Raw genomic sequence first — 22204 nt, 5'->3', positions numbered from 1 at the left:
TTGATATTCTGACGGCTTGTGAGCTCCGCAGCTGTTTTTTGGCATTTCGTCCCATTTTTTTTTGCACATCTATGGTTGTGAGTGATGTCTAGGGTTTCTTAAATCATCAGCATCAGATCTGGACCCATTTTTTTCCTAATCCAATTGCAAATTGACCATTGTTTTGAAGTTTTTTTTTCAGCCCGAAGTATTTTTTTTTGAAACCCTAATTTTTTGTACTGGATCCACAATAGTTTTATAGATTCTTGGTGGGTTTTTTGAGAGCTCTACTGGGTTGCCCATTTTTTCTGGTTGCCTTGATTTTTGAGCCAATAGATCTTGAATCCGACAATATATTCCTTTTGGGTGTTTTGAGTTCTCGTTAAAGTACTTCATTTTTTCTGGCCTTTTGATTTTTTTCCTTGAAGGACGTGCTTTTACAGATTTTCTCATCTTTCACTTAAAAACACGCTATATGACATCTTTGACAAATATTTGACTCGAGGGAAATAAAAATTCAATAGTTGGAATTTATGGGACGTGGAAGTAGCGTATGTTAACAATCTTTGAATATCAAAATACTGATCAAATTGTTCTGGGTGTTACACAAAGTCCAACTATAGCTAGTACTGATTGAGGTACATGGGATTAGAATAATCGAGAGGTAGTGACGCTTCTCAAATTATCTGTAGTTGATGATAGATTCCCTCATATTCCATCCGGCAAGATGACTGCCGAGATATGGGAGCATCTCAAGAAACTTCATGAGATTTCATACAAAAGTAAGACCTTTCTCAAGAGCACTTTGTTTTCTATTGTCATGGATGAGCAGGAATCTGTCTAGGAACCCCTGAATAAGATTCAAAAAATCCGTGATTAGTTGCTTGCCATTGGACACAAGATGGAGCAAGAGGACATTGTGGTAATAACCTTCAAAAGTTTACCCAAGTCCTACGAGCATTTTTTGGAGACTCAACATCACTTCTACTGTTGTTGATCTAAAGTTCATAGATCTTTGCACGCTTCTGCTTCAACAAGACTGGTGGAAACAACAGTTCGGTAGCAGTTCTAGCTTCACCTCCACAGAGCAAGCCTTTGCTGCTAAATCCTTTCAGAAGGATAAGGGCAAGTCTCATTCAAATCAGTCTTCTTAGCATAAGTCCTCTAGTCTAGCATTAGAAGACTCTAAGAAAAAGAAAATTCAATGCAACTACTGCCACAAGTATGGTCACATGAAGGTTGAATGTTGGAATTTGGTTTGCAACTCAATGCAAATAGTGTAGAGCACACTAAGTAGACAAAATTTGCCTTTTACGCCTTTATGGCTACAAGACCAGTAGATCATGTGAAGATGTCTGTGTGGTACATTGATTTAAGTGCCTCTCATCATTCAACCCATCATAGAGATTGGTTTGTTGACTATTGACCTTTATCAAATTTTGTTATTCTTGGTGGAGGGGAAGAGCGCATTGTGGTTGACAAAGGCAACATTTAGATTTGGTCTACTGGGAGGAATATCATTTTCCTTGATGTGTACTATGTTCCAGGGATGGAGCTCAATCTACTTTCAATCAGTTAGATGCTGAGACCCTCTCTACAATTGGATATCATCCTCAATTCACATCAATACACTATCATCGATAGGGATACGTAGTCTATTTTTGTAGTTGGCCTTGAGAATCATGGTCTTTCCAGACTTGTTGATTTTGGTGATTCTCAGGACCTAGTTATGATTGCTCGGTGCTCTTCTATCAGCTCACTTTGGCATAAGCGGTATTGGCACTTAAATGTGCATTATCTCTATTAGCTTGCTTAGGAAGACCTTGTCCTTGGTTTGCCAAAGATTCAAACTCAGCTTGGAGTTTGTGATGCATGTTAGGCTAGGAACCAACATTACACACCTTTTCATGTTGGCAATTCATGGTGTGCTTCTTAGATACTTCAACTTGTTCATGTTGATATCTGCAGCCCTATGGCTACTCCTGTTCTTGGGCCCAGGTATTTTCTATTGTTTGTTGATGATTTTAGTAGAGAGATGTGGGTATATTTTCTTAACAAGAAATTAGACGTGTTTACTGTATTTTAGAAGTCTATTATTGCTCTTAGGACAGGTAATGGGGGGAATTTTGTTTTACCAAATTCTTTAGCTTCTGTGATACTCATGGCATCAAGTGCTGGTTAACCACACCCCACACACCACAAAAAAATAGTGTAGTTGAATGTAAGAACAAAGCAATCACTGAGATGGCTAGATTCATGCTTTAGCATAAACATGTTCTGAAGAAGTTTTGGGCAGAAATAATTAACATTGCAATTTACCTTTTGAACTTGTCACCCACTGTGGTAGTCAAAGGTAAGACTTCGGAAGGGGCCTGGTCAGGTTGCAAACCCAAAATTAGTCATCTAAAGGTTTTTGGCTCTCTTGCCTATGTTTGGATCCTTGATACGTCATGCACCAAGTTGGATGTTAGAAGTTTGAAGCTTAAATTCACTAGATGTAATGCCTCGCCTAGAGATCCTTGGAACAAGAATTCAATACAAGCCAAGATAGTTTTATTTATTTATTTATTTTACAAGTATGAATGCACATAACAACATCATACGGGGATCACAAAGATTGCAACGAAAGACTTCACTAACAATCCCAACAACCAACGTATCTCCAAATGCCTCAACCTAACTGACATGACCAAACTAAAGAACGAAAGCTAGAGACGACATTAGAACACAAAATCTCTGATCTGTCGAATCATGGAATCACTAGCATTCCAAAAGGGTACACAAAGGTCCAAATTGCCTTCTCCGAAAAATAGTGGAGATGCCCCCCCTTTTTTTTTTTCGCGTGCGAGAGAATAACAATTGACAGTCTCGCACGAGGAAATACCTCTTCGCGCGAGAAAATACACTGATTCATGTGAGGAAACACTATCTCGCACGAGGACATGCTTGGCCCAGCAGCCAAAACACCCAAAATTGGTGTGGGGTTTCGCGTGAGGATTCACCACAAGCCGCGTGAGGAAACCCAACACACCACGCAAACATTTGCTTTCTCGCACGAGAAAGTACAATTTCGCGTGAGAATACAAATCAACAAGCCGAAAAACATAAAGATAAAAGGCTAGGAAATAAATTTCCTCCACACCGGGGAGTACCGGATCCATAATTGAGGTGAAGACACTCAAACGAAATAACTGAAAGACGGAAACTGCATTTAACCATCTAATATAGCAGTGAAGGGAAATGACTGAAAGTAACACCACAATGTATTGAAATAACAAATTAAGTGCGCTATTCCTCCTAACCATAATAACATCATGAGACCTCGAAGGCCCTAGCCATCCCCGTCGTGTAACATCCCAAATTATTGACCAGATCGTCGGAGCTATCTTATGAGGACGTCACTATTGAAATGTAATACATCATAAGAATAAGGAATCCTAACATGCTAAAAGTTAAGCATTAGACATTCCAATAAATCAACTACATCCTCTATCATATGCTAAATATCATACGAATAGGAAATCTAACATGCTAAACCAATAAGCAATAGATACTCCAACGAAGCAAGTCACATCATCTAATCATATGCTAAATATCATAATATACAAATGCATCAAATAAACTAATATCATAATTCACATCATCTAATCATATGCTAAACATCATCATATATGAATGCGTCAAATAAACTAACATCATTTAAACATGATATCCAAGCATTCCAATGAAAGCATAAATCACAAGAAAGCATACTCCGGAGCCCGAAGCCAAGTGAAAACATCTAGCAATGGTCGTATTAGGACAATAGACCGTCTTTGTACACTGGTCCCCAACAGTTGTGGAGGTAGCTACGCCTCCTAACCACGTGGAACCCATGGGTCCGCTCCCGCCGTGCTGATGGATATAATGATCCAACCACAAACATTCATAAAGAAAACGTCCACGGCTAACACTCACACTAGACAGTATGATGACTGAAACCAAGATCAAAACAATGCATATACAACAAGTCTTGGTCAGACACTCAATGGGCTACTAAGTAAGGCCTGACATCATGGAGAGTCGCGGGGCATCCAAAAGCCCAAGCTCGGATCGTGCATTTCAACTCCTCAATGGAGGGCCTCGCATATGCATTTTATTATCTTAAGTTTTATTACCACCTAGTATTTTCTTTAGTTATCACTTGATTAAAACTTTTGTGTGTCAACCCTCGGGAAATAGACATCGAGTTGCCGAAAAGAAGCTCCCTCCATATGCTACCCTACCCTACCCATGCTCATCCAACGATGAGTGCCCGTAGGTATGCGTATTCCCAACCCAACCCTAATGATCATAACTTCCAGAAGTACCATGGAAGATCGGGCCTTGCAAGTCACCCGACAAATGTACATGCACATACTCGTGTGGCGCACCGCCATCACGAAGATCACAACACAAGGACTGGATGAGAACACAAAGCGAAAAATACTCAATTGAGGACAGACTCGAGAGGACGGATTTTATACGAATTTCAAGAACAATAAACCATACATCATGAATTCACTCAATCGGACTCAATCCGAGAGTATGGATTCTACACGAATTCCAATGATGCAACAAGACCAAACATCATGAACTCACTCAACTAGCCATAATCCGGGAGTATGGATTCTACATGAATCTTAGTGTCCACGAAATAACAAGGGTCCAAAAGAAACAATAACATCAGGTATAAAATCACTCAACTAAACACAAAGTTTGGAGTACGGATGAGACACAATCCAATGCAACATAAAAGTGCAACAATGGTTTGACTGACATCCTACGGATAATCCAAGGCCATGACCAACATCATGCCAAGAAAATTGGGCGGTACACAAACCGATGTGAAAAACTTGAAAACTTAAAAACTTCGAAATCAAAACACATTTGGTCTTAGGGTACAAAAGCCACAAAAATCAAATAAATTTGGATCAATCCCCTAGAAGTAGTCGAAAATCGCAACAGTCCAAGGTTCTCCCGGAGCTAGATCCAACGAAACCAATCTCGCTACGATTCCACGCTTGTAGCTCCCACAATGAACAAAACAGTAAATCTTTATGAAGAGGATTTTGGGTTTTACTCTCAAACTTTCTAATTCAAAAGTGAGAAGTGAGGAATTAAATTCCTCTTTCGATACTTATTCACTTTTCGAGTGAATAATGGATTAGGGCAAATAATCAGAAGAACTAGTTAAATCTCGAATCAACCCAAATGAAAATAGGCTATTCCAAGTAATTGGAATTAATCTATGGCAGAGTTGCCAGAAATTAAATTCAATAAAATTTAAAGCCCGAAAACCCAAAATTACAAAAATTTCCTTAAGAACTTTTGTGACAATGCGGACCTCTAAATGCATAGACACACTTATTGGTCTAATCACAAAATGCAAATGAGTTTGGATTTTATAATCACCAAAAGGACTAATTAATCAATTAAAATAAGGATACGTTGACCATACAAGAATGGCACTGGTAAAATATGAATGGCAAAATCACTAACTCCATGTGACACTGCTAGGGATATAAATCCTACACGCTAAAATACACGATCAAGTGCAATTGCATGTAATAACATAGCCGAAGCAATAAATGCATTAAATATCTAATTTAACCATTTATTCAATTATAATGAAATAATCTATTTACATCACTCACACTCGCATATTATAGCATAATGAAGCAAGAATGAAGTAAATAACCATAGCATTAAGTCCATCACATAACATAATCAGAGATATGTCCAAATACCAGAGAACCAAATATCATCATAAAACACTATCATCTCAAAATGACATCATAATGCAATATGATCAAGTGAACAACATAGTAGACTAACATCTATGATACTGAAATCAAAGTATAACATCTGACCCTCAGGTCATCTCAAATGTAAAACATAACATGAGTAACAAGTATCTCTTGGATCGAAATATAACAAGGTAAATATTCACAACACATATGAATCCAACATGGACAATCCATTTCTAATTATTTAAGCATTTAATAATGGTTGTTTAAACAACATTAAAAGGCACTTAAAACACATAAGTGAATATAGTCATATGCATGACTAACCACTGCTACAGGAACCGAGTCTAGTGTAGCAAGATAATAGTACATAGTGCAATCTCTACACACATCTCTGGGTAATCATGGAACAACATCATGATACCATATCGATCTTGGTAACCACTGGCACAAACGTCTGTGAACCATCTAACACATCAGGATCTCATAAATCAGCCATAAGCATAATCAAAGCAACTAATACAGAAACATAAATCCAATCACCTCAAGGGTGTAGACCACTCACAGTTCCAATCATGATCACTCACCAAGAAAGATCATCAAGGTTGCATCCATCAAGATGACTTACAGAAATCAAATGGGAGAGGTACTACACTAGATACAGTAGTCTTTGCAAAGCCTACCACCTGATTGACATTGAGACATCATGTTTCTTGCATAGTCGTGATGTAGCCTTTGATGAACAATGAGGACCATTCATGCTTGCTTCTCATGTTCTTGATCCAACAGATCAGCCTATGAAGGCTCATGATTTGGGAGTTTGATCTACCAAATCTACCATTGATTCCTGTACAGACACCTACTCCTCCTCCTAGAGGATCACCCAAATTTGTAGATGCTTTATCTAAGCTTGATCCAAGTTCATCTGATAAGGAACTTGATCATAGAGCATCTCCTAATGCTAATGTTGGTCCTTCTCCACTCCATCTTATGTGGTGGGCTAAGACGCTGGTTGATCTTCGAGAGGATGAGCTCATTAATGGGAGAACTGCTCAGAAAAAGAGTGAACCTATAGAGTTAGTTAATTTTGCTCTTATGGCCAACATTCACAATATGTTTGAACCTTAGACATACCCCGAGGCTAAAGGAATTCCAAAGTAGGAATAGGCCATGAAGTAAGAATACCAAAGCCTGTTGAAGAAATATGCCAAGGCCCTTTTTGTTCTTCCACTAGGGAAGAAGCCCATTGGTTGCAAATGGATTTACAAAATAAAATAGGAGACCTGCAAATGGGTTTACAAAATAAAATAGGAGACCTATGGTACTTTGGACAAGTACAAAACTTAGTTAGTCGCATAGGGCTTTTTTCAATGTCATGGCATTGATTATGAGGAGACCTTTGCTCCTACAACAAAGATGAGCGCTATCAGATTAATCCTAGTTATGGCAGCACAATGTGGGTGGAAGGTCCATCAGATGGATGTCAAGCGTGCTTTCTTCTATGGTGACCTACAAGAAGAGGTCTACATGAAGCAACCTCCTGGTTTCAAGGTTGCTGGTAAAGAACATCACGTTCTCAGATAATTGAAAGCTCTCTATAGTTTGAAGTAGGCCCTTGGGCATAGTACATGAAAATTGATAAGTACCTTAGTGATCAAGGTTTCCAAAGGTGTTCTTCCGACTCATATTTGTACATCAAGACTACTGACTGTGACATCATCCTTCAGGTCATTTATGTGGACGATTTGATCATCATTGGTAGTTCAAACATCTTTGATTTAGGGAATCAAACAGATTTTATGCCAATCTTTGATATGATTGATCTTGGGCTCTGGCATTATTGGCTAGGTGTTGAGGTTTGGTAACAATCTTTTGGTGTATTCATGTCTTAGTCCAAATATGCTAGGGCTCTGTTGGACAAATTCTGTATGCAGGATTGCAAGCCTCTATCTACACCCATGTTGAAAGTTCTAAGTTATCAGCCAAGTCTAGTTCTCCTCCAGTTGATGATACTACATACAGGCAACTAGTAGGTAGCCTCATCTACGTATCCGCTACTAGACTTGATATCAACTTTGCAATTAGCTACATCTCATGCTTTATGACAACTTCTAAGGCTGATCATTGGATGGCAACAAAGTGTGTGCTTCATTACGTGAAATGCACTACATATTATGGACTTCTTTACTCTCGGAGTTCTAATCCTAGACCCAGTGGGTTCACAAATTCAGATTGAGCAGGTTCTGTTGATGATAAAAAGTCAATTTCTAGACATGTGTTCAGTTTTGGGATCCGGTGCTGTCACATGGACCAGTAAGGCGGTTTTGGCTTCGTCAAATGCTTGGGGATATGCAGATGTCACCAGAAGGACCAACTAATTTGTTTTTTTATAAGGAAGGTATTATCAAGTTAGTACAGATTCCAGTCTTCTGCGAACAAACCAAGCGTGTGGATTTTCATTGTCACTACACATGGCAGCTGCTTCAAGATAAGACAATTGACTTGTAGTATGTTCCTACAATGGATAAGAATGTAGACATTCTCACCAAGCCTCATGGTCCAGATAAGTTTGTCAAATTCAGAAGACAACTTGGTGTTGTGGATGGACTAGTCATTAAGGGAGGATATTTCGATGATAGATAGCTTCTCTGATTGTATATCATTATTTAATGGTTATCTGTTTGTAATTTATTGTAAATATTAGAATGTTTCAAATATTTAGTCAGCTATTAGTTAGAATAGAATGTTTCTATTTTTGATGATCATTTCCTAAGGAAACGTTGTTTATTCTTTTGTATATGATGATCTATTAATCACTGTTAATAACAAGCAAGTATTTTAGTATTTTACCAATTACTTTGTAATACTTTAAACCCTACATTAGCATTGTGTCTTCTTTGCCAATACAAATCTGGTTTGGTGTTGTAAGCTGGCTGATTTCTCCGATTGAAAGGCCAGCCACATGGAGCACCCCCACTATAACACCACCCTTCAAGCCTGCGAAAGCCTCGTTTAGATACCTACTGCTTCCTGGCTGTCTCCATTAAATTTTTTGAACTTTGCTTGTCCTGGTTTACATAATTTTTACCAGTTATAGTTTATTAGTTGCTTTAGTTTTTCATAGAGATGCTTCAGTATGTCAGTAGCTGTTATAATAGTGATATGATTGTTACTTTCAAACATCACGCTATTGTCTGTTGGCCTTTACTCTCTGGTAAGGTACCAAGCTCTTTTGTACCTTGCCATTGTTACTTGGTTACCGTCATCTGCTTATAAACTCTATCATATCATGTGATCATTATAGATTTTGAGCTAGTATTTTTAAACTGAGGCCATCATTTTTCATGCAGGTTGGCCGGATCAGTGCTCTGATACCAATTGTAATGTCCCTTATTGGATATTCATAAAATTTGCCCTGGAACCATAATTTTAAGTAAAAATAAGAATTGTAAAACATTTAAGAATATAACTTCACCAATTAAGTGCCTTCTATAAGAGAAATCCTGGCCTAGGTTCTGCACACGATATTAGTTGCTGAAAATTGACATTAAATTAGAAGCCATGATAACATATATCATAAAGGCTTATGAGTAACTAATCATTTGTAAAAATTATGATATCCATAAACACCATTCATATTGAAATCCAAATAAGCACTTGATTTTCAAAGTAGATTCCTATAAATGTTTGCAAACTGCAGTCTCAAAGTTGGTTTTCCCAGAACTGTAAGAGCGTGGAAGGTGGACCATATTTCCATCTTTACAACTCCTATAAACCCCTAAACTCCCTTGCAACAGACAACCGATGAAACAAACAGCTGCTGCAATTAAGCCATGCTCTTCTATTTGGACTTGCAATGTGACTCATAAGTTCTTCTGCCTGCCCCTACATTCCAAAAGTAGACCTCTTTTACTTTCATGTGCTATTATCTCTCCGTATCTGAATGTGCACATTTAATCAACAAGGAAGATCCTAATCAAATCTCCTCTAAATTTCACTCTTTGGCACATACGTGGGTCTATGCAACTACAATAATTATAAAATCAAACATTTCTGGAAAAATTAAGTGTTTGTCAATGTATTTAATCTGAAATACATTGGGCTCTTTCTTCTTATAAATGTCCAAAAACAATTTGAAGGACTATTTTGAGCGAAAGCCAAAATAGGCCAACAAGACCATAATGGCAGAAACTTCATGCATGATAGGAAATTGATTGGGAAGCAAACGAGGATCTAGCATGAAATAAGAGATACGTAATTGATGCAGATGATGTTTCTGTGGGCATGCGAACACCACATTTATAAATTTTCCTGGTTATTCAGAAAATACTTTGTTAAAAATGTTAATATTTTTCTATTTTAAAAAATGAAGGTACTCATTAAATCAACCAATAGGATTAGCTTAGAATTCTATAAATAAGGGAAAACTCCATTGAAAATCAGTTAGAAAGATGAAATTTCCTGTGTAAAAATCTCAGATGAACTCATTAATGGAGTTTACAAATATAATAGGGTTACTCTGGCAAAATTGATTTGTGTATTCTCTTCATGTTTATTTGAGGTTTTGGAATTCAGATTTATAGTATCTGGATTGCGTTTATGATGATTTTCGGTTCAACGTGTGGTTCTGCCTGTCTTTAAAACAGGTTAAGAAAGATTTTTTGTGCACTTCAGATATACGGATCTCAAAAAGGAAGAAAATCATATTGTATTTACAAGACATAACTACCATATAATATCCTCAATATCACTAAAGCTCATTTTCTTATGGCAGCATTTTCAAAATTAAAGAACAAATTTTTCGTTTCTCAAAATTTTATACTTGTTTTGATCAGTCATATGCTAATTAAACTTTAGGACTTATTTTTGTCTAAAAGAAAAGCACACTTCTTTGTGTGCAACTTGAAGTTGCAATTACTATTTTCATTCAATCTTTAATCAGTTTCATAACTCTATAGTGCCTAACCAAAACTGTCATTTTATACCAATTCATCAAGCATGGTGGATGTGAAGCCTATCCTCTACGCCTGGCGGTTAAGTTGATGAACCAAAAAACATTTTTGTGAAAGAAACCATGAGTTTTTTCCCGTGTCAAAATAAAAATAGTGATAAGCTAAAGGAGCTGGAGTATTGATTAGACTTTCACGGTTTACCTCTTATAATTCTAGAGTTGTGGTACATTGCTACTTATCAAATAGGATACATTTTTATTCCAAGAGAAGGGATTTGATCAAGTCATTATGAGATGCAGAGCCTGGGTCTTCCTAGTTGTAAATCATGCATGAGCAATATGACAAACAATAGACCTAAAAAATACATAGATTTACTTTCTGTGCCACATGCACCATACCGTGTTGAAGTAGATATAACTTATCCCAGGAATTATTGGTTTGCAGTGTCAACAAGAAAATTGCTGGAGCTTACATGTGCTGCCTGGCTAATTGTTAGGCTACATTGCTTTTCCCCATAGTTTGCAGAGTTAGACTCGGAGAGCACTTGGCAAGCCTGAAATTTTCAACTCCGGACAAACTTGGAGAAAACTTGACGAAAACTCAGCAAAAACTTGGCAACATAGAAAGAACTAAAACTTAATCTCTTAAAGAGACATATTTGTTTTATAAAATTCAATTACAAAATGTATTAAATTAAAAATTGAAGTCTTGAAAGAGAAAATGTATGGTTTTATAGCAAAAACAACATGTGAAAAATACATTTTAACCAGCTTATACCTGAATCAACATTTTTACCCATGTTTTTTTGTGTCTATAAAAATGCAAGATTTAAACTCGTGAGTACTTGGCCAGCAAAAGAAATGGAGTACTCGGCAACTTGGGGAGTACTCAGAGAGTTTGCAAACTATGGTTTGTCACTCTACGTACTTCCATTGTCTATTTTTATTTTATGTCAGTTCAGACATTTAGACATTTAGTCAAAAAAGGTTGACGAAGTCTCCTAGTCTCTTGATCCAAAAAGTGAAGTCTCCTCGAAGTTCCTTGATAAGATATAAATGTAAAATATAATATTAAATAATATTATATATTTTAGCTCTCATTTTACTATTTTTAATGCAAAAATTAAGACCAATGAGATACAATATTGTGATTATGTGAGTTATGAAATATTTTACTCTATATTAATGTGACATTACTATTATTATTTACTTTAGTCTTTTAGTTTTATGGTATTACTATTTTCAAATTTTGTATTTAGTATTAGACTCTTTAAACTATTAAAAAAAAATATTGCCGTCTCCAAGTACCCGTCTCCTATTTTTGAAAAAGTGCCGTATCGGTACCAGAACTAGTACCAGAGACCTCCAAGTCTCCCCGTCTCCCGGTGCCCTTGGACATTACAGAACCATATACTTCTCCCATTGTTGAGTACTTTAACTCTGACCCCTACAACAATTCATTTAAGAATGCAATCAATTATTCATGCTTGGACAGCCCTATTCTTGTCTAATAACGCGGTAGCTATAGTTTGCAAAGAAGTAAATGAAACCAATTAGGAGGGCTATGAATAGTTACAACTAATTTGAGCTAGTGTTTACTTGATAGCCTACTTTATCCTATTGAAGACCTCTAATGATTCTTTCCTCCATCTGACTTATTGTTTATTTGCCAAGTTAGAGATTGGCTTGGTCTTTTCTACAATATTTGGTAGAAACTCCCTCAATAAATTGATCAATTCAAAAGAGTACTGCACTCTTTTGACCATTTTAGGCTTGGGAATGAGGGCAATCAGTGAACCTCTTTTAAATAATCTTGATTTTGTCTTTGACTCAATGTGTACACACCCTTGACTATTTTAGGCTTGGGATCGAGGTCAATCACCTTGAACCTCTTTGGAATAATCTTGATTCCATGCATGGACACAATATGTCCCAATAATTTGCCCTCATCTATACCAAACACTCACCATACACCTGATTATTAGTGCCTTACAATTGTATATTAATGTTTTTGATTACTTGAAAACCAGGTTTTTAGGGATCTGAAACCCATATACATATTAGAGAGAAAGATTTAGACATAGACAACCTACAAAACAAAATTGCCTAATCACTAGAACAAAAAGCCAGCAAAAAACCAGCAACACAAATAGACTGCAGAAACTTAATGCAAATCTTTAAGGAGCTCAGCTACTTACATCTCCAGTTGAGTCATGTGGTTTGCTGCAGCCTGTATCTCCTTGACATCCTTTTTTCCTTTCTGCTCTTCCAGCATCTTGGTACTAAGCCCTTGTCCTTTTTCGAGGTGCCGCCTGCTCAGCCTGTCCAACTTCCTTGGAGTTGTTGATCTGCACAACCACTTTCTCTTGTGGTCCCTTTTCCAGCTTACTGACCAAGATCTTAAGGTGCTGGGCAGAGGCTCTCAACAGTTTGAAGTCTTGATCTCCAATTTTTCTCAGATTGTTGTTATTACATTAATCCATCCACCTTAGTTTCCAGCACAGCAACCCTATTGTCCATAAAATCTCAACCTGGGCCATAAAATCTCAACCCTACCCATTGTGTCAGTGAGATCTTTAATTGTATCAAGTTTGAACCTTTCCCCAGCTCAATGTTATCCTAGCAGTCAATTCTAGTATTGGTAGCCCTTCGTTTTATTCTCACCTCATCAATTTCATGGGAAACCCAATTCCTTACCTTATAGTAACCAAGAATCCCTTTTGTTGCTTCTTTCAGAACACCCAGATCCACTTCCTTGTTGTAGGAGTGGAGCACATTAATTGAATCCTCCTCTTGTGAAACATTGCACTCCCTATCTTGGGTTTTATTTGTTGCATCCTGAACACCATTAAAAGTTAATACCATCCACAGCCGTGTGACAAATATTCTCTGTGGAACAAAGCACCCATTTGGGGGTTCATCTCCTAAAATATTTGGGGTGGGGGGGTTGGAACCAGCCGGAGGGGTACTTTGGTCAACATTCACAGCTTTGGAAGGGGAGAGAGAAGGAGAAGGGGGGGAGGAGCGATCCTCACCCTCAACCTCCATGTCACATGTCAGAACTCTCCACATTGAAGCCCTCATCCTCCCTATCCTTAGAGATGGTTAATAATTGTTTTGTTTCGACGTTCAACTACACTGTTCTTGTTGTGGTGTGTGGGGTGTGGTTAACTGGCGCTTAATGCCATGAGTATCATAGAAGCTAGAGAAGTCATTAGAATAAAATTCCCCCCATTGTACAGGAAATGCATTTGATTTCTTGTTAAGAAAATATACCCACATTTTTCTATTGGAATCATCATCAAACAACAAAAAATACTTGGACCCAAGAATAGAAAGAGTGGCCATAGGGCCGTAGATATTGGCATGAATAAGCTAAAGTACCTAAGAAGCTCACCATGAATCGCCACTAGTGAAAGGTGTGTGATGTTGCTTCCCAACCCAACATGCATCACAAACTCTAAGCTGGTGAGTCTAAATCTCTGGCAAACCGACGACAAGCTCTTCCCAAGCAAGTTGAGAGAGATGATGCACATTTAAGTGCCCATATCATTGATGCCAAAGTGTACTAACAGAAGACAGTCGAGCAGCCATAGCTAAGTCCTAAGAATTATCAGAACAAGCAAGTCAGAACAGACCATGATCCTCAAGAGCTATTGTAACAATTTACTGAGTAGCCATATTAGTGATGGTATAGTGATGTGAATTGAAGATGACATCCAATTGTGGAGAATGCCGCAGTAATTGACTGACTGAGAGTAGATTTAGTTCCATCCTTGGAACGTAGTACGCATCGAGGAAAATGAGATTCCTCCCAACCGATTGAATTTGAATGTTGCCTTTGCCAACAACGGTGTACTCTTATATGATACCAAAAATAACAGAATCTGAGTAAGGTTGGTAGTCAATGAACCAGTCTCGGCGGTGGGTGAAATGAGATGCTTTCAATTCTTACAAACAAACTTCTTAATAACACCAGAGGAGGAAGAGGGCTTACTGCCTACGCCTTTCCTGTTGGACAAAAAACCCTTCTTAGGTGGGGGATCCATAATCTCCACAAGGGGCACTTTGGTCAACATTCATAGCTTTGGAAGGGGAGAGAGGAGTAGAAGGGGAGTGTAATTCTTATAATATTAAAATCTGCCTATGAGAGCGTGAATAAGAGGGGCAATTTAATATTATAAGGTGGGCTAAAGGTGACAAGGAGGCATAAGACAAAAAGCTAGGAGGGGAGTTGAAGAGTCACAACTTTGTGGATTAAAAGGAGAGAAGCTATTTCATTCGGCGTGCTGGATTTTATGATTCAGATTTCAGATTCTCTCTTGCGAGAGTTATTTGGAAAGCTTTAGCTTTCAGCCAGTGTGAGGACGTATCCCCTCGTGCCGACAAACAATGGACGCAAACCCATTGCCTATGGAGACGTCACTTTAGGTGTCCGCATGTGCTTACAGGGTCCTTTTTTAGTGTTCCAATCTGACTGTAAAATTGTGTTTAAGATTGGATTTTGAATGCTGATTATTGTGTTGCTGTTGTATAATGCAATAATGTATTTTAAGGAATTTTATGAGAGTTTATTGGTTTTATATTGTTGGTTTGTAATGCATTTCATATGCTTGAATCTTGAATATTGTTTTGATGAAGAAATCAGATAAATATCTATTGGGGATATTTCTTATGGTTTGTATTACTGGGTTTTAAAATGCAACTTCATATGTTCATGTTCTGAATGTTATCGTGAGGAAGAAAATGAGGTCAATATCCATTTGAGATATTTCAGGGAGCCATCCTCACCTTCAACCTCCGTGTTAGAACCCTCCACATTGAAGTCCTCATCCTCCCTATCCTTAAGAGACAAAATAATTCTGAACAACATACTTTCTTTTCTAACCAACAAACTTCTTGTTCTTAATTACACCAGAGGAGGAAGAGGGCTTACTGCCAGTGCCTTTCCTCTTGGATGAAATACCCTTCTTAGGTGGGGGATCCATAATCTCCACGTCTATAGATAGACCCCTCTTTATCTCTAGTCTCCTCAGCTGAAGTGTCCTCAGAATACACATCCTCAATAATAGAATTCTATCTTATTCACCTTGAAGTACTCATAAATGAGAACCATGAGGCCCTCGTGTAGAGCCGGGTTACTTTGCTCAACATTGGCAGCTTTGGAAGGGGAGAGAGGAGGAGAAGGGGAGGGGGAGCCATCCTCACCCTCAACCTCCATGTCAGAATTATCCACATTGAAGCCCTCATCCTCCCTATCCTCAGAGATGGAAGAATTTTCAACAACATGCTTTCAATTCTTACCAACAAACTTCTTGTTCTTAATAACACTAGATGAGGAAGAGGGCTTACTGCCTGGGCCTTTCCTGTTAGACGAAACACCCTTCTTAGGTGGGGGTTTCATAATCTCCATGAGGGATACTTTGGTCAACATTCACAGCTTTGGAAGGGGAGAGAGGAGTGGAAAGGGAGGGGGAGCCATCCTCACCCTCAACCTCCGTGTCAGAACTCTCCACATTGATGTCCTCATCCTCCCTATCCTCAGAGACGGAAGAATTCTTAACAACATGCCTTCTTTTCTTACCAACAAACTTCTTGTTCTTAATGACACCAAAGGAGGAAGAGGGCTAACTGCCAGTGCCTTTCCTCTTGGACAAAACACCCCTCTTTGGTGGGGGATCCATAATCTTCACCTCTTCAGATAGACCCTTCTTCACCTTTAGTCTCCTTAGCTGAAGTGTCCTTAGAATACACATCCTCAATAATAGAATTCCACTGTATTCACCAGTATTCATAAATGAGAACCATGGGGCCCTCATGTAGAGTCAGGTTACTACTAGGGTTCCCCCGCGACTCCACAATACTAGTGCCTAGGGAACGGAGCAAATAAAAAAGCATAGAGACTTTCTCATTATATCTGAAGTGATTGAGAAGGACAAAATGATAACTGTAAGTCTGTTTAAATCTGTCATCCAGGGTGATGTATTGCAGCGGTAGAGAAATAGTTCTTGTTAACCCGAACCATAGCCTCCCCTCTCAGCATCATCCTTTGGGAAACATTTGATAGTGGCATCAGAAATATTCCTATCCCAGTAAAATTTCATCCCCACCAGGGGGAGACCAGAAACAGCTGCAATAACACTTACATCAATGGTGACATTCCTGCCACAGATCTCCATATTCCTGTCCGTCCAACCCTTCTTAAAAACATTTGGCCTTTTCATATTCTCAAAGATTCTTCCAAATCTTAAACCTCTTTCAATCTTTTCGCTTCAGCTTCCACTCTTCACAAGACAAGGGTCACTCTTCTCATACTCCACCCATACTGGTAAAAGCCAAAGCAACCCTCATCATTAGCAAGAAAATGGAGAGAAACTTACCAAATTTGAGAAAGAAAAGGCTTTCAACAAATTAGTAACTCAGTAAGTGTGCGAAAACTGAAAGAAGTAAACATATTGAGTTTACAACACCGTGCTTCCATGAATAATCAATATTGTAGATGTACTTGAAACATCATTGGAATTATTGAGGCATAAAACCACCTTTTGCATGAGTACAATTCTTTCCAAGAATTGCTTTGGCATCATGACAGAAGTCCAGCTCACCATGCCACCTTATGTACGTGTTTGCCTTGACCCCTCATTCGCAAGCCAGTTAGCCATAGAGTTGATCTCCCTATAACCATATGATATAAAAACATTTTAAAAAGTGTTCATATTTCTTCCCAAGAGGGACATCAAGTTGGAGATAGAGGGAGAGGGATTATTGACACCTTTGAGGCAATTGATAATATTATTAGAACCCCTTCTTCCCAGACTTTTCTACAATTCAAATTCTTAGCGAGAAGGAGAGCTTGATAAACCCCCATGGCCTCGGCTAGGGGACTAGTCTAAGTTCCCAAGGGGAGCGCTACCGCAGCCAAACAACCACCACACCCAGGTGGCCCAGTATTGCCCTTTAGCCACCCCATACAATTGTATAATAATGTTATCTTTAAATTATAATTTTGCAATTTAATATGTAATAATTAGAAATGTGGAGGACAACATAGCACACAAAAACAGGAATCCAAAAGAATATTATTTAATTTTTTGATAAGTTCAATTTTAGTATATCTATACAGTTGAATCTATTTGTTTTTTAATTTGAATCTAAACCATTGTTTTGGTCTTTTGTTGAACTTGAAGTATGAACCTTATGACAGCTTTGATATTTATTGTTTTGATCTTTAAAATTAATGATTTGAATCAACAATGAATTATTGTCAACTGCGTTCTGAATTCTGTATTTAATTTTGTGCAACTTCTAATTCTATTGTATATGTGTGTGCATTGCACAACTGAATTAAGCCACATTAAATCCAGGAGAAGGAAAAAATTGAAAAATTGCTGAACCCTATCCTGAATTCAAGTTGGCAATGTAGAGTTTAAATAGAAATATATTAAAATATCTTTGTAGTTGGGAAGTTTGTGGATTTGCATGCCTAATTGTCGTGACTAGGTTTATGCAGTTTAATCTATACGGGTAAACTGGAAAACACATTTTAAAATTAAAATTAAAAATCTTAATTTGCAAGTCATGCACAGGGTTAATCAATTAGTTTCTTTTGGTATGAACTATTCTTATAAATCTAGGTTCCCAGTTGGATATGACAGTTCTGATTTTTTAAAAACCTGGATTCAGTTTAGTTGGGCACATCCACAGTAATTTATATAAGATATCAAAGTATTAAAATAGCAATAATATCAACAAAATATGAAAAACTTAATAGAGAACACCGCTGATAATTGAAATTTGATAATCCAATGACAATAAATCAAACTGGTGTTTATATTAAAATACAACAATGCTGCAGTAGAGAACACATCTGAATTTTAGTGTCTATTTATCTATCTCTCTCTCTCTCTCTCTATATCCTGTACCCATCGTGTACCTATACCAGGTTCATATAGGTTCATACTGAGTATGGCCTTGCGTTGTGGGTCCTGCATGGATATGTCTAAGGCAAACCTGGTAAAGACGAAAGATTAAGTTCATGGTCCAGGGCCCTAACCAGCTATTCCATGCCTTCAAACAAAAAGTGTGTATATATTGCCTTAGACATATCCATGCAGGTCCAACAATCTAAGGCCGTACTCAGTATGAACCTGATATAGGCACACAAAGGGTACAGAGCATAGCCAGTAACGTGGCCTTAAATATGACTGCACCTGCATGCATTGTAATTATTGAATTGGTCCCTGGAAGGATTAAGTTTTTTGGCTTAGCCAACCTTTGTAAACAACATTTTCTTTTACCTCCCAGTAACATAGCTATAACTATAATTGCATATCCATGAATTGTAGATATGCAGTTGGTCTCTTGAAGGTTTGAGGTTCTTGGACGTACTTTTTAAAGCAATTTTTTCTTATACTAAAAAGTGAGTTTTTTTATTTTGGAAAATGTGATACTTTTTACTATTTTTAATTAATTAGAGTCATTTTATAGACAGATTTCTTCCTATTTTTAAACTTGCTTTATGTTTTCCTTGTGCTGTGCTTTTCCTTGGTGTCATCTTTTGTGAGAATCCTTCAATCCTTTGCCTTAGCCTTTTGGATCACCTGGTATTCAGAAATCAGTACATACGCTTCTGATGGAGCAGTTTTAGACGCTTGCACTTATTTTCAGTCTTCCATGGGCCCCGCGTGAACTCCACCCAAGGCCTGCAATTTTGATACGAGTCTCTGGGGACTTGGGGAATGCTCCCAATGCTGCATCCCCACTTCCTGACCATTGCAGGATTCCCAGGCATTTCCTGCGGGCCCCAGATAGAAACTCCATGTCAAAGTTGATATAGTCTTGGCAATCATTGCCATGTTTATTTTTATTAGTTGAAAATTGAAATTCTCATACTTAATATCATGCCTTGTAGGCTCTGTCTAGCCTGTGGTTGTTTTCTATGATGTTTTTTTATTTCACAAGCTATTTAGTGGCATATCTTTATGATAAGATTTATTTCCACAATAATTTTTTGTTACTTTATGGATAATACTTGTAAGAAAGAGGTGGTTTATGAGGCATTACTTGTACTAAAGTCTTTACCAAATTCAGTTAGTGCATTAGCTTCTTGCATCTCTTTGGCACTAACACTCTCACTGGTCTTTCTGGCATGCCTTGCAGTCTTTCTTTGTGTGATGTCCGCTCTTTGGGATTGCACTATGTCTTGCCCTAAAATCACAAATTCCAGTAAAATAAGAGATGCGAGATAGATAGAGATATATCTTTACCATTAAAAATGCCTTTTAACAAGATAAATTCAGTTATATATATTCATTTCTACTAGGGTTTAGGGTTGTAATCACACATACGAGTACAAATATGTATAATCATTATAATTAATCAGAGAAGTATTCAATCTCAACAGGTTTTGAATGAGGGGGTGGATTTTATGCCCCCTCGGCCCCAAGTGGCAGGCACATTGGACATCCATCATGGGGTGGTCTACCTAGTGGGGTGCTCATCTCTGCCCTCCCTATTCATGGCTTCTTATTGTTCCTCTTATGACCTATTTATTTTAACAACCAATCATCTTAGAGGTTGGAAAGGACTTGCTGTTGTGGGCCTGGAAATCCTCCTTCCTCTGCCCAAGAGCAGACTTTATAAACCTTGGCCCCAAGTGGCGAGCACATTGGACATCCATCATGGGGTGGTCTACTTAGATGGTGATCTTGTATCTACTCATCTTTCTTGCTTTTGTTCTTTTGCGTACATGATTGCTTGCCAGGCTATAATTAGATAATGTTTTAGAATGTGCATTTTACATAATCATGCAACATTTATTGATTCTACCATTCCATACCACTATACATGTCGAATGTAAGATAATTACAGGTTATATGCTTGAGGTATCCCTTCTTAACCACACCCTCCCATTCCAAAGCTAAATGTAAGCAATGCCTCAATCATCTGGATCTCTGTCTATTGACTGATGGCCGCTTTTCATTGCTGATACCTGGATTGCAGGCAAGATTAATTTTATTTGTTTTACTCTTCCTTAGACAGGGTCATGACACTTCAGCTTCTTGTTATCTATATAATTTCCTTCAATACAGTAAGGAGGATTCTATAGGCGGACTTTGTTCTTCGCTCATCCCTCTCATTCATAGCCCAATTTTTTTCAGGTCTATTGGCCTTTTTTTTCTTTTGTTGCACAAAGCATTCCCTTAGAAGACTGACAAAAAAGGCAGTTGAGTTTTTGTTACTATTCTTATTTTCAACTGAAACTAATGTCTTGGCAGTGATCACCCGTCTCTAGATTGGTGACAGCTGAGGGCCAAACCTTTACACTACTGTGCTTGCTCACCCCACTTTTTTTGATATTCGATAGCTTGCAATAATAATAATAGACATTATGCATTGTGCAGAAAGAATCACCCGAAGGAACTCCTACCCAATCTGCTCATCCAGGTGAACTGTTTTAATAATGTAATTTTATCTTATTCATTGTCTGGTAAGTAACTCTGCATTCTAAAATAATGTTAACGTAGGTGGTTTTATGTTGCAGCTCGATTTTCTCCCGATGACAAATTTTCGAGGCATCGTATCTTGCTGAAGAAGCGCTTTTCTTTGCTGCCAATTCAACAGCCTCCTGTCACATACTGAAAATCATGTTCTCTTATAGATTTCTCATCTTTAAAAAGTCTACTTAGTCTCATTCTGGTAGATACATGGAGGTGGGGTAGTCTTTTGGTCATTTTAACTTCAAAGAGATCTACACCAGAACTTGAATGTTATATTCCTAATTACTGCTTCTAATGATCAAAGACACTGCAGTTGTCTAATTGTTTAAATGAACCGGTACACCTGATGTAAAAAATGACGGTTATAAGTAGCTGTTTATTACTTGTGTTAATTTAGAATCCTGTATTCTGCAAGCAGTTGATGTTTATGAGTTTCCTAGTGCTTTTGATTTAGTGGTACAATACTTTCACTAACTTGGAAAGAACCAGCGTTATAAAGATGAGAGACATGGTGTGGTGGCGGGATATATATATTTTATTCATTATGTTATAATATGGATGCATTTCTTAATTTTTTTGCTTTTCTCGGTCAAATGCAACCCAGAATTTACGATTAGGACATGAAAGCTTTATCTAGAGCAATATCTTTCCAACTCAGCCCTATGTAAAATTTGGTAGAGTACAAACTTCTAAGGGAATTTTTATCATATGATAGGTATTTGGTACTTTTATTGAAATTGTCAAAAGTGTAGGTCAATGCCATGGATACTGTGGTACAATGTTTTTGGGAAACATGTTATGCTTTGCCAATCAGAATGCCATGGATACTGTGGTACAATGTTTTTGGGAAACATGTTATGCTTTGCCAATCAGAATTTCCTTTTGGTATGATCCTTTTTGTTGATTTGTTATCAGTTGTCTTTATTTTCCTTCCATAAAGTGAGGTTTCCTTGCAGGACGGGGCTTTGCAAACATATATTAATTGATATGCCCAAATTTATTATCAT

The 22204-nt window shown here is 37.7% G+C and overlaps 1 protein-coding gene across 2 annotated transcripts in view; it reads left to right on the top strand.

Moving 5' to 3' along the window:
* NOP10 (nucleolar RNA-binding Nop10p family protein) overlaps positions 1–21768 on the top strand; it is a 33898-nt gene extending 12130 nt beyond the window's left edge. The window contains exons 3-4 of one of the 2 annotated variants that reach the window (XM_089814039.1): positions 21102–21144; positions 21242–21768. In XM_089814039.1, coding sequence (XP_089670165.1) covers positions 21102–21144; positions 21242–21339 — 141 coding nt within the window. In that variant the 3' untranslated portion in view covers positions 21340–21768. Of the gene's footprint in view, positions 1–21083; positions 21145–21241 lie in introns of both variants that reach the window. The other variant, XM_089814038.1, reaches the window with a different exon arrangement.
* The last annotated feature ends 436 nt before the right edge of the window (positions 21769–22204 follow it).

Source organism: Cupressus sempervirens, chromosome 2, assembly GCF_028749045.1.
Source record: "Cupressus sempervirens isolate cs-2001-9-10 chromosome 2, ASM2874904v1, whole genome shotgun sequence".
Lineage (NCBI taxonomy): Eukaryota > Viridiplantae > Streptophyta > Pinopsida > Cupressales > Cupressaceae > Cupressus > Cupressus sempervirens.
This window is presented reverse-complemented; position numbering and strand designations above follow the sequence as displayed.